The 12,611-nt window shown below is 39.1% G+C and overlaps 1 protein-coding gene across 3 annotated transcripts in view; it reads right to left on the bottom strand.

Annotated features, from left to right (window-relative positions):
- Positions 1-742: 742 nt before the first annotated feature.
- The window catches only part of TBCK (TBC1 domain containing kinase), a 244,314-nt gene continuing 232,445 nt past the window's right edge, over positions 743-12,611 (bottom strand). For 2 of the 3 annotated variants that reach the window (XM_004269604.3, XM_033427801.2), the window contains exon 26: positions 2,781-6,432. In XM_004269604.3, the coding sequence (XP_004269652.1) occupies positions 6,322-6,432 (111 nt within the window). In that variant the 3' untranslated portion in view covers positions 2,781-6,321. Of the gene's footprint in view, positions 1,120-2,780; positions 6,433-12,611 lie in introns of those variants that run through there. The other variant, XR_004483193.2, reaches the window with a different exon arrangement.

The raw sequence follows: 12,611 nt of genomic DNA on the forward strand, positions 1-12,611 counted from the left end.
TTAATCCCATTAGGATTCATATTAGTTCATTTAATATAAAAAGTAGGAGGGCTATTTTTAAAAATTACCTTGTTACCAGGAAAACACTCATCTCACGCCTCTTTTCAGGCATCAAATGTTGGCATAAATCAAGACTACCTGACGTCAACAATAAGGCATGTTGATATGAAAAAAAATTCTTGTTACAAACTAAACATAGATAAACCACAATTTAGGGGGACTATACGGTCATTGTTGTAGTAGCCCCAAAGTAGGGCTGAAAAACTTTTTAACACTGATCAGCCTCTATCAGATTAATTCAAGAAAGTACATAACTCAAACTAACCTCCTAGCTCTGAATCAATATTTTATAACTCTTTTTTTCTACACCGAGGTAAATGGATCGATCAGTGGAAATGGATTCTTCCTGTTTCCACTAGTTGCTCAGGGTGGGCCTTCATGCCAAGGCAAATCTCAGGAAGTCCTCTGCAGAGCAGTCATGCTAGGGCAGATGGACAAGGGTGGATAACACTTCTGGGACAAGAACCTCCTTTGTAAACAGGAATCAGGCTCTGAATAAGGAGTTAAAATGGTCACACTGAGCACTGCATTAGATGCTTTATCCTGTAATCTTGTATACATAATTAACGATGATTTGTGAGTGCAGAGATTGTTTTTAATCCTCATTACCCATTAAAAAAAAGATTCTCTTTCTTGGTTGTGCATTAGTATGCAAATTCCCACCCCCCCACCCCCCCCCACCCCCCCGCACCGTGTCATTTGGCCTCAATCCAGTGGTCATATTCCTCACATGCCTTTCAGGTCCTTAATGACCCTATATGGAGTCCATGGTGATGAATGCAAGGTACATGGGATTATTAATGATCTTAAAGATAAGTTTAGAAAAGATATGATATCTAACAAGTAATAAATTATCAGGATTGTTTATCTTAGGCATAAAAGTAATTTTTTTTTAGGTTAGCAAGTGACCTAACTGACCTCTATTTCTTCTCTTGTATGATTAATAGACCTAGAAACTAGCTAACCACCTCGTCTCCTTGTTAGTCCCCCTCTTCGGCTTTCCACACTTGACTGGGAGACTGATACAAGGACTTTTTTCCAATTCTTCGAGCCTGGTGCCTGGCAAAGACATAGAAGACAAAGGTTAAAGGCCAACTTTGACCCGATATACCAAGGACTTGACTGTAGACAGAAACAATGTGGTTCTCTACCAGAGATGTGTTTTCTGGATAATGCTGTCTTGGAGTTGAAGAGGTAACTTAATACATAGCAAGAGTTCCTGAGAACAGTGGTTCTCCCCTCAGATTGGGGGAATGCAGATACTTAACTGCATTTTTTTTTTTTTTGAAAATCTTTACTTTTGAGTGGGTGGATATGGAAGGGGCAGTGAGAGTGGCATCTGCTAGGAGCTGATACTAAGTGGCACATCTACGAATGTCATAGAGTCAACAGTGAGTTTAATCAACATTATTCTGTGCTTCATTTTTGTATCCTATGCCTTAATATAACACAGGCCTGACCTAAATTTGACCTGTAATAGATGTGTAATGGGTTGAAATTGGTGTTCTTTCCCTTCTCTATCTGTATGTTGTGGACAGAGAAATGTGTTAAGAATCAGGAAAGCAGAATTGTAATTTTGGATATGTCTTTTACTAGCTATGTGAGTTTTACAAACTCATTTCACTGTTCTTATTGTTTGGACAATGATGCTTGTATTGGATGATCTTTAAATTCCTTTTACCTTCATGATTTATAATCTATAGATAATATAATGACCATAGGACGGTTAAAATCAGTAGTTTTCTGGTAAATATTATTGACTGGCTTTCAAAAAAATAAAAAATAAAAAGAAAACTGTGATTTATGATGTTTGTCTACTTCTAAATACTCCTGCTGTGGCCAAGTTTAAGCTACCAAGGTGAGATCACTGAACGTGGAATTGGGAAGAAATGGGCATGTTCAGCGATTCCAAGCCAAGAGGAGCCGGTTCTAGCACACTATAAGCCTCAAAACAGTAAATTATTCTACCCTAAAAGACTGAAAAGTATGCCAATATAGTTGAGAAGAAATTAATGATGGTAAACAAAAAAAAGTTTCCAGCGTTAATGAGAAAATTAATGCATGGATTGTCTTAATTTTTAATACTTTGACTAGTGACCACACTGTAACATTTTTTTTTTTTTTTTTTCCTGTACGCAGGCCTCTCACTGTTGTGGCCTTTCCCGTTGCGGAGCACAGGCTCTGGACGCGCAGGCTCAGCGGCCATAGCTCACGGGCCCAGCCACTCCGCGGCATGTGGGATCTTCCCGGACCGGGGCACGAACCCGCGTCCCCTGCATCAGCAGGCGGACTCTCAACCACTGCGCCACCAGGGAAGCCCTGTAACAGTTTTTAAAAAGAATGGTAGGCCATGTAATGTTTTTCAAAAAGTCACAGATACAGGGTTTCCCTGGTGGCGCAGTGGCTAACAATCCACCTGCCAATGCAGGGGTCACGGGTTCGAGCCCTGGTCCGGGAAGATCCCACATACTGCGGAACAACTAAGCCCGTGCGCCACAACTACTGAGCCTGTGCTCTAGAGCCCATGAGCCACAACTACTGAGCTCGCGTGCCACAGCTACTGAAGCCCGCGTGCCTAGAGCCTGTGCTCTGCAACAGGAAAAACCACTTCAATGAGAAGCCCGTGCACCACAACGAAGAGCAGCCTCCACTCGCTGCAACTAGATAAAGCCACGCACAGCAATGAAGACCCAATGCAGCCAAAAATAAATAAATAAAACAAATTTATAATAAAAAATAAATTTATAAAGTCACAGATACATGTAAAGACAGTATTAGTTTCAAAAGTTGAATCTTTTAGTATGGCAGGAAGCAATATTTAGAATCTGATCTAATGCTTTAAGTGCTCTTGCTATAGCTCCAAGATTAGTCTTAAGCCAAGACAGGACAGTGTTTACATCTCCACCACACAGAGGATTAATATATATCAAGGAATGCTGGCAATACTGTACCTTGGTACCCATTCATGCATTGCTTATTGGTCACCATGAGCATTAGACCAGAATGGTATTACTGAAATGCTGCAAACAATGCAAACTAAAAATGAGTCCTCTGAAAGGGATGAGAAAGGATATCAAAGAATGTCTATTAGACCTATTTTACTATTCTTTTTAAATTTAGCATTTCTATGTTTTGGGAAAGGGATGCAACTAGCTTAGCTTATTCTGTTGTTGGAAGTTATTTGCTCCAATTTTTAGGATTATAGAATTTTAGAGTTGGGTAGTATATTCGAGATCCTTTCTTCACTGCGTGAATTGAGATTTCCATTTATTTATGTATCATCAGGTACCAGATAAGTTTGGCACTTGAAAAATTACCTGGGTTTTTTCTATTCATATAAAATATCTAAGCTAGAGATTCAATTCAGTTTTACGTTTATCAAGCATCTCCAGTGTACTGGGTTGCTGAAGATAACAAGAGGTATAAATTATGGACTCTGACTTTAAAGGGAGCTCATATTTTAAAAATAGGGGTTCCAAATGTGAACAGATAATTGCAAAATGATGCAATAAGTCTGTTATTAGAAGTATGAATGGAATGCTTTGATAGACTTGAGGCTCTTAATGCAGTACGGGGAAGTCAGAGAAGACTGGAGAATATGCTACTGGTGCTGGATTATGAAGCATTTATAAATGTGTGTGTGTGTGTGTGTGTGTGTGTCTATGGGGCTGGTGGTGGTAGCAAGGGCATTCCAGGTAGAGGGAAGAGACTGCTGATGCCAGAAACAAAGAGTGTTGACAGTGACGGTGTAGGAGTCAATAATATATTAAAAAGGACCTCTACAAAGGTTTAATTCAACAAATAGGTGTTGAGGTCAACTTTGTTGAAATCATCTGCCATTGAATAACATGCCCTTCATGTAGACATGGCAGTGATTGTATGCTCTTTCTTATTTTACTGTTGAGAATATTACATATTATTCGTAATTTCAATGTTTAAAAAAGCTTCCATTTTTCTCAAAATAAGCCTAAACGTATCAAGTTTTAAGAAAGACCAATTGCAAAATTGTGATGGAGGTTGGCTACTGTTATCTGCTCCCACAGCTCTCCTCACAACACTCAGGTCTTCACCCTCTCTCATTACATACCACCCCATTCAGTTCAAATCTCTGCTGCTCCATCTTTCTCTGCTTTCTCAGGAAGGCAAAGTTAAGACTCAGAACCATTCCTTCCAAAAGATCATCAGTGCTGCGCTATGATTATGAAGTCAAATAAGTCATCAAAGATTGAAGGAAAGGGCAGGAGGACTTATTTTCCTAACCAGGGTAGATAATGGCCCAAAAATGATGTTAGAGAAATCACGGTAAAATTTTCTTTTCTCATTAATTCTCACATTTTTACTTTGTATATTATGTAAAGATCACAGAATTATGTAACCACTGATTATGTCAGAGTCTTGTAAGTAGTAGGTATTCAAAATGTATTTGGTGAATGACTGAATATAACTTAATTGAGCAAAACAAACAAAATAACACGGCTGCTGGGATAACTTGATAGCCACATGCAAGAATGAAGTCGGATACTTACCTCACTCCATATACAAAAATTAAATTAAAGACCTTGGGAGGGGTCAATGGGGAATGACTGCTAATAGGTACAGGATTTCTTTTTTGGGTTTTGAAAATGTTCTGAAATTAGATAGTAGTGATGATTGCACAGTGTTGTGAATCTACTAAAAAACATGAATTGTACATTTTAAAAGGGTGAATTTTAAGGTATATCATTGTATCTGAATAAAAAAATAGATGCCCAAAACACCCAAAACAAACAGCAACAATAAAACCATAGTCAAGAAAGTTTCATTGAGGCTGTCATTGAAATGTTCTACCTAGGTAGTCCTAACATTGAAGAAGAATATAAGTTAAAGATGAAAGAACATGTTTTAGTTAAAACAAAACTGAAAATAGTAAAAAAGATGTACTGTATTTTAATAATGCTAAGATGCATATTTTTTTCACATTTCTGAAATGGAAATGAATCTTATAATTGCTGGTGTGTCACAGTTTATTTGGCTGCTTTTTTTCCTTTCTTCATGGTACATAAAATTGTGATATATCTTAGCTTCAGTGAAATGCTTAATTTTTTGAATAATGTGACAGAGGCTGCCAGTTGTCCCTCAACGTTTTCTCCTCTTCTCACACAGTAATAAAATTTTTTAACTGGGTAAGTGGCTGCCCAGCCAAAACTGTATTCCAGATTGTCTTGATAGCTAGTTGTGGCCACATGTGTAAGTTCTGGTGAGTGGTATGTACGCAGAAGGAATATATGCACCTTCTGGTTTGTGCCCTTAAAGAGAAGGAGTGTGCCCTCCCTTCTCTCCTTCTCTTTTTTCCTCCCTCCCTACTTTTTCCTTCTCTCTCTCTTTTTTTCCCTCCCTCCTCCTTCATTCCTTTCCTTCTAAATTGTAGATATGATGGTGGGAGCTAACAGCCATCTTGATCTATGAGATAGAAACTAAGTGTTGAGGGTGGTAAAGAATGAGAACAGACACCTGAGTACTTAATGCTAATGAAACCAATACACTAGCCCTAGATTGACTATGCAGACTTTTATGTGAGAGACAAATAAAGTTCTAGCTTGTCTAAGTCACTCTTATTTTGGGTGTCTCAGCTACAGGAGCTGAAAAATACTCTATATAATATGAATGGTTTCTGACTTTCATTTTTCTTGAAGTAAACTGTTATTACTTTCTCCAAAGGGTTAAATTCTGCTCCTTCTAAACACACACACACACACACACACACACACACACACACACACACACATATCTGGGCCCAAAATGAGTTACCAAATATAGCATTTACTTATAAGGAATGTATTGTGAATAGCTTTTCAGTTTTCATTATCACGGAAGGATGATTTCAGATCACATTCAGTCTATACTTCTAAAGAATACCTTTGTTAGGGCTGTCTGTTCAATGCAATGGAAGACAGACTTTTCAGTGTAACTGAGACTTCTTGATAATGCTAAATGTGCCTCGTCAGTTGAATTCTTCTGGCTTTGCGTTGGTGTGGTAAAAATACATGATTGGATTTCATTGTTAAGAAAATTCTTTCAGCAATACATGTACAGTCAAGTTTGTTGCCTGGATAGCTGAACATTTCGGTCATGAGATTAAAAAAAAAATGTCTCATGACAAAACTTGAAATGGAAATGTAACCATCTGGAAGTCTAGTTCTGCCTTAGAGTGGCAAGGCTGTGAAGAGCTGTGCTGCCGGGGGTGATGCCACTCTGTCCTTTTGACAGCCAGACTCTTGTTCTTCATATTTGAGGAGATGGGACAGTGAGGAGGCCTGTTGGCTTGAGCTTATTAATGCCACCATCTAGAATACAGATTCTCGGATATTTAATCTTCACAAGATGAGCTGCAAACTGAAAAAAAAAGGGACAAATTTATAAAGGATACATAAAATTGATATATCTCCAATCCTGTTTTTTTCTCAAGCTGTGATAGACAAATGATGATAATGTTATTACTGCTGTCACTGTTCTATCAACGAATCATTAATTTAGTTTTTAATATAAATTAAATCCCTCTTTTCAAACATATTTATGCTATGGGATAAATGTCTCTTTTTAATTCTCTTGTAAACTTGTTTGAATAGGCAATAAATATACTTGGTAAACAATTCAAACAATATAAAAGGGTATACCATGAGACTATGCAGGTAAATTCCTCCTACCTCTGTTCTCAGTCTCCCTCTCCAGAGAACAGTAATATTCCTATTTTTCATATATCCTTCCAGTGAGAGTCAAAACATTCTCAAATCTATATTTTGAACAATTTTTACAGTATTTTCAACATATTAGTTATTGCAATTACATGCACAATATCCCAGAGAAGGCCCATGAACTGGTTCTAACATGTTTTTGGAGCAACTGCAATGAACAGTTTGAGACCATAAATTTGGAATAAATTTGAAGGACTGCTCCAAGATGTCTTCTAGATGCCTAGCAAAGCAGGGCTTTGAATAATTATCAAGACATACACATTTCTCTCTGACTTGCCCATGTCTACCTATCCAGGATCATCGATTATCTTTCTCTACTCCTTTACGATGAAGCAGTCCTGGACTGTAATCAATCCCCTGACAGATAGGATCACTTTAGGATTCAGAGTCTTTTTTGGTTGTGCACTGTCTGTTGGAAACATGCTCCATTTCCCACCAACTCCTGGTCCCCTGTTTTAGTTTCTCCTCACAAACAACCCCCAACCCCGACCTGCCTAATTTCTACTTACTTCCTTACTCAGGCAATTCCTTGTTTAGGAGCTAAGTTTCCATTAGGGGGCCCTCTTTTCAGGCCCCCAGATTTTTTGTGCAAATCTCTACCTTTGGTTTACCACATTTATTTAAATTGCCCATTTAAGAGCCTGCTTCCTCTAGCAAACTGTAAACTCCTCTAGGACAGTGAGAGTGTTGTTTCTTTTTTTCTTTTTAACATCTTTATTGGAGTATAATTGCTTTACAATGTTGTGTTAGTTTCTGCTGTATAACAAAGTGAATCAGCTATATGCATACGTATATCCCCATATCCCCTCCCTCTTGCGTCTCCCTCCCACCCTCCCAGGTGGTCACAAAGCACCGAGCTGATCTCCCTGTGCTATGCGGCTGCTTCCCACTAGCTGTCTATTTTACATTTGGTAGTGCATATATGTCCATGCCACTCTCTCACTTTGTCCCAGCTTACCCTTCCCCCTCCCTGTGTCCTCAACTCCATTCTCTACATCTGCATCTTTATTCCTGCCCTGCCCCTAGGTTCATAAGAATCATTTTTTTTTTTTTAGATTCCATATATATGTGTTAGCATACGGTATTTGTCTTTCTCTTTCTGACTTACTTCACTCTGTATGACAGACTCTAGGTCCATCCACCTTACTATAAATAACTCAGTTTCATTTCTTCTTATGGCTGAGTAATATTGCATTGTATAAATGTGCCACATCTTCTTTATCCAGTCATCTGTCAATGGACACTTAGGTTGCTTCCATGTCCTGGCTATTGTAAATAGAGCTGCAGTGAACATTGTGGTACATGACTCTTTTGAATTATGGTTTTCTCAGGGTATATGCCCAGCAGTGGGATTGCTGGGTCATATGGTAGTTCTATTTTTAGTTTTTTAAGGAACCTCCATAATGTTCTCCATAGTGGCTGTATCAATTTATATTCCCACCAACAGTGCAAGAGGGTTCCCTTTTCTACACACCCTCTCCAGCTTTTATTGTTTGTAGATTTTTTTTTTTTTTTTTTTGCGGTACGCGGGCCTCTCACTGTTGTGGCCTCTCCCACTGAGGAGCACAGGCTCCGGACGCGCAGGCTCAGCGGCCATGGCTCACGGGCCTAGCCGCTCCGCAGTATGTGGGATCCTCCCGGACTGGGGCACGAACCCATGTCCCCTGCATCGGCAGGTGGACTCTCAACCACGGCGCCACCAGGGAAGCCCTGTTTGTAGATTTTATGATGATGGCCATTCTGACCGGTGTGAAGTGATACCTCATTGTAGTTTTGATTTGCATTCCTCTAATGATTAGTGATGTTCAGCATCTTTTCATGTGTTTGTTGGCAATCTGTATATCTTCTTTGGAGAAATGTCTATTTAGGTCTTCTGCCCATTTTTGGGCTGGGTTGTTTGTTTTTTTGAGATTGAGCTTCATGAGCTGCTTATATATTTTGGAGATTAATCCTTTGTCAGTTGCTCCATTTGCAAATATTTTCTCCCATTCTGAGGGTTGCCTTTTCGTCTTGTTCATGGTTTCTTTCACTGTGCAAAAGCTTTTAAGTGTCATTAGGTCCCATTTGTTTATTTTTGTTTTAATTTCCATTTCTCTAGGAGGTGGGTCAAAGAGGATCTTGCTGTGATTTATGTCATAGAGTGTTCTGCCTATGTTTTCCTCTAAGAGTTTGATAGTGTCTGGCCTTACATTTAGGTCTTTAATCCATTTTGAGTTTATTTTTGTGTATGGTGTTAGGAAGTGTTCTAATTTCATTCTTTTACATGTACCTGTCCAGTTTTCCCAGCACCACTTACTGAAGAGGCTGTCTTTCCTCCATTGTATACCCTTGCCTCCTTTATCAAAGATAAGGTGACCATATGTGTGTGGGTTTATCTCTAGGCCTTCTATCCTGCTCCATTGATCTATATTTCTGTTTTTGTGCCAGTACCATACTGTCTTGATTACTGTAGCTCTGTAGTATAGTCTGAAGTCAGGGAGACTGATTCCTCCAGCTCCATTTTTCTTCCTCAAGATTGCTTTGGCTATTTGGGGTCTTTTGTGTTTCCATACAAATTGTGCAATTTTTTTTTCTAGTTCTGTGAAAAATGCCATTGGTAGTTTGATAGGGATTGCACAGAATCTGTAGATTGCTTTGGGTAGTATAGTCCCTAGTGCCCGGCACATGGCAGGGGCTCAATATATGCCTATTGGTCTCAACTAAACTATGGTAAAGGACAAATACCCAAGGGCAAAAGGGTAAGAAGTAGAGGTAAAGTAAAGAAAGTTTTCTTTAGCTCTCTGGCCATTCTCTGTCTATAGGTGGTGTCCTATTCCTCCCCCTTGGATGTTTGTGTCCTCATGTTTTTCTCATTTACTTTATCATAACCTGATCTCAGATCCTTCAAGAAAAATGACTAATACCTGCTCACAGTGCTACTGCCTCTTGGAAGTATTTGAAGCTTAATATTGGTGAAGTCTCAAGCGAGCAGTCTAGACTCTATAGGTTCAAAAGAATTAGCTGAGTTGTTTGGTCAGGATAACTTCAAGGCGTCACTCAGAGATTCTGTTTATTGAGCTGCGGCTCAGGAGTGTGTTTTTTGTTTTTGTCTTTATTTTTCAACAAACTCCATTAGATGATTCTAACGCAGGTCTGTGGACAATATTTTGAAAAATACTATCTTAAGCCCAAGGATAAAGATATCAGTAAGTAGGTGAAATATTGGGTTGGCCAAAAAGTTCATTTGGTCTTTTTCCGTAAGATGGCTCTAGTAGAACTTAGCTGCTTTTAATGTCACTTGAAACAATTTTGTTAGACTGTACTGTGACAGCTTTCATAGAAGCGTGCATTTAAAAAAAAGCTTATCAAAACTGGTGAATTTTTGTGTAGCCATTTTAATATTGAAGATGGAAGAAAAAAAGCAACATTTTCGGCATATTATGCTTTACTATTTCAAGAAAGGTTAAAAACGCAACTGAAACGCAAAAAAAGATTTGTGCAGCATATGGAGAAGATGCTGTGACTGATCGAATGTGTCAAAAGTGGTTTGCAAAGTTTCGTGCTGGAGATTTCTCACTGGACAATGCTCCACGGTTGGGTAGACAGGTTGAAGTTGACAGCGATCAAATCGAGACATTAATTGAGAACACTGAGCATTATACCATGAGGGACATAGCCGACATACTCAAAATATCCAAATCAAGCGCTGAAAATCATCTGCACCAGCTTGGTTATATGAATCGCTTTGATGTTTAGGTTCTACATAAGTTAAGTGAAAAAAACCTTCTTGACCATATTTCCGCATGCGATTCTCTGCTGAAATGTAATGAAAATGTTCTGTTTTTAAAACAAATTGTGATGGGCGATGAAAAGTGGATACTGCACAATAACGTGGAATGGAAGAGATCGTGGAGCAAGCGAAATGAACCACCACCAACCACACCAAAGGCCAGTCTTCATCCAAAGAAGGTGATGTTGTATATATGGTGGGATTGGAAGGGAGTCCTCTATTATGAGCTCCTTCCAGAAAACCAAACGATTAATTCCAACAAGTACTGCTCTCAATTAGACCAACTGAAAGCAGCACTCAACGAAAAGCATCCAGAACTAGTCAACAGAAAACGCATAATCTTCCATCAGGATAACGCAAGACTGCGTTTCTTTTATTTGCCTTCACCATTTTCCAGCTCAGCAGCAGCCTACTGCTACTAAATGTAGCCTACTGCTACATTTATTTCGGTCTTTACAAAATTCTCTTAACGGAAAATATTTCAATTCCCTGGAAGACTGTAAAAGGCACCTGGACCAGTTCTTTGCTCAAAAAGATGAAAAGTTTTGGGACGATGGAATTATAAAGTTGCCTGAAAAATGGCAGAAGGTAGTGGAACAAAATGGTGAATACATTGTTCAATAAAGTTCTTGGTGAAAATGAAAAATTTTTCTTTTATTTTTACGTATAAACCGAAGGAACTTTTTGGCCAACCCATAGATGTCGTTGGACTCAGATCTTAGCAATTTTCAAAACAACTAACAGAAAACGAACTCAGTACTGCTGACCCCACTTAACTTTTCCACAATTCTCTGCAATGCCTTAAGAGAGATTCAAATGCTGTTAGAGCCACTGAGGATATCCTTAATAGTAATTAATGTTGAAGAGAAATAGTGTACTGTATTTCAAAAGGTATCAAGTGAGCTAGAGTGCAAAGTGAGCTGATCTTCATCCTGTGCTTCTTGCTTATTTCTCTTCCAACCAGTCCTTAAGAACAGAGGCACCAGATTCACCTGTCCCAAGTCACATGTGCAGGCAGCACAGCCTCTGGTACTATATGATTACTAAAACATCTTGGCTTCATTCTCCCACATGCAGCAATACAATTACCATTTAGGTCGAAATTCTAAGATAAACATATCATTACTCAAAAGGGCTTGTGGATAAGCAGTCTTAGCGTTCAGTACTTTCAAAACACTACAGAAGTCAGAAAATGAGTAAGAAAGGACTTACTGTACATTTACCTAATCTCTCTTAAACTATGCTGTAGACTTGGAAAGAGCTCCCACTGTTATTGTAAGGAGGGACATAACAAGTAGGCTGCTACTGAGCTGGAAAATGGTGAAGGCAAAGCAGGCAGAACAGAGCATTTTAGAACAATCAGGCTGCTGCGATGTGGGAGGTCTAAGAAGAAAAGCAGAAATGGAGTACAAGGAGATGGCAAGTGTTCGGGTGCCTTGAAATGAAGCAAGCCTGTGCTTAAGTAAAGAAAAAGAGCAAGTGTTGAATTTTCAGGTTAAGATTATGAGTTCTGCTCCTCCAATCCTCTGCTTGTGGTTCCAATTATCCATGTTACATATTGGTCCCTAACAGTGAAGCCACGACAGCATCTTTCCACTCCTACCATGGAAAGAGCTCTCCTCCATCTGTTCATTCATTTGTTCATTCACTTATCAATCAAACATTTCACTGAATTCCTACTAAGTACGAGGCACTGTTTCAGTTTTTGCAGTGCTTACAGTTCAGTGGAGGAGACAGCAGCAAACAATATTAAGCAGTACGGCTATTACAAAAACAAAAGTTCAAGGTACTCCTGAATTTAACAGGGGTTAGGGGGCTGTTGCCCTCTCCCCATTCCTCTTTCATTAGTAATACCTGGAGGGAATGAGAACCCAGAAGTGATGGTCACTGTCGTTACACTGATCAGGTAGTGCTCTCTGAGTCTATAGCTTGACAGGTTAGGGAGGAAAGAAAGGGCTATGAATCCACTGTGTGAAAAAAGCCATGTCACTTATGGAGAAGATATATGGTGGAACAGAGGAGAACCAGGCACACAGAGTTCAGGGTTTCAA

Source organism: Orcinus orca, chromosome 4 (assembly GCF_937001465.1).
Source record: "Orcinus orca chromosome 4, mOrcOrc1.1, whole genome shotgun sequence".
Taxonomy (NCBI): Eukaryota; Metazoa; Chordata; class Mammalia; order Artiodactyla; family Delphinidae; genus Orcinus; species Orcinus orca.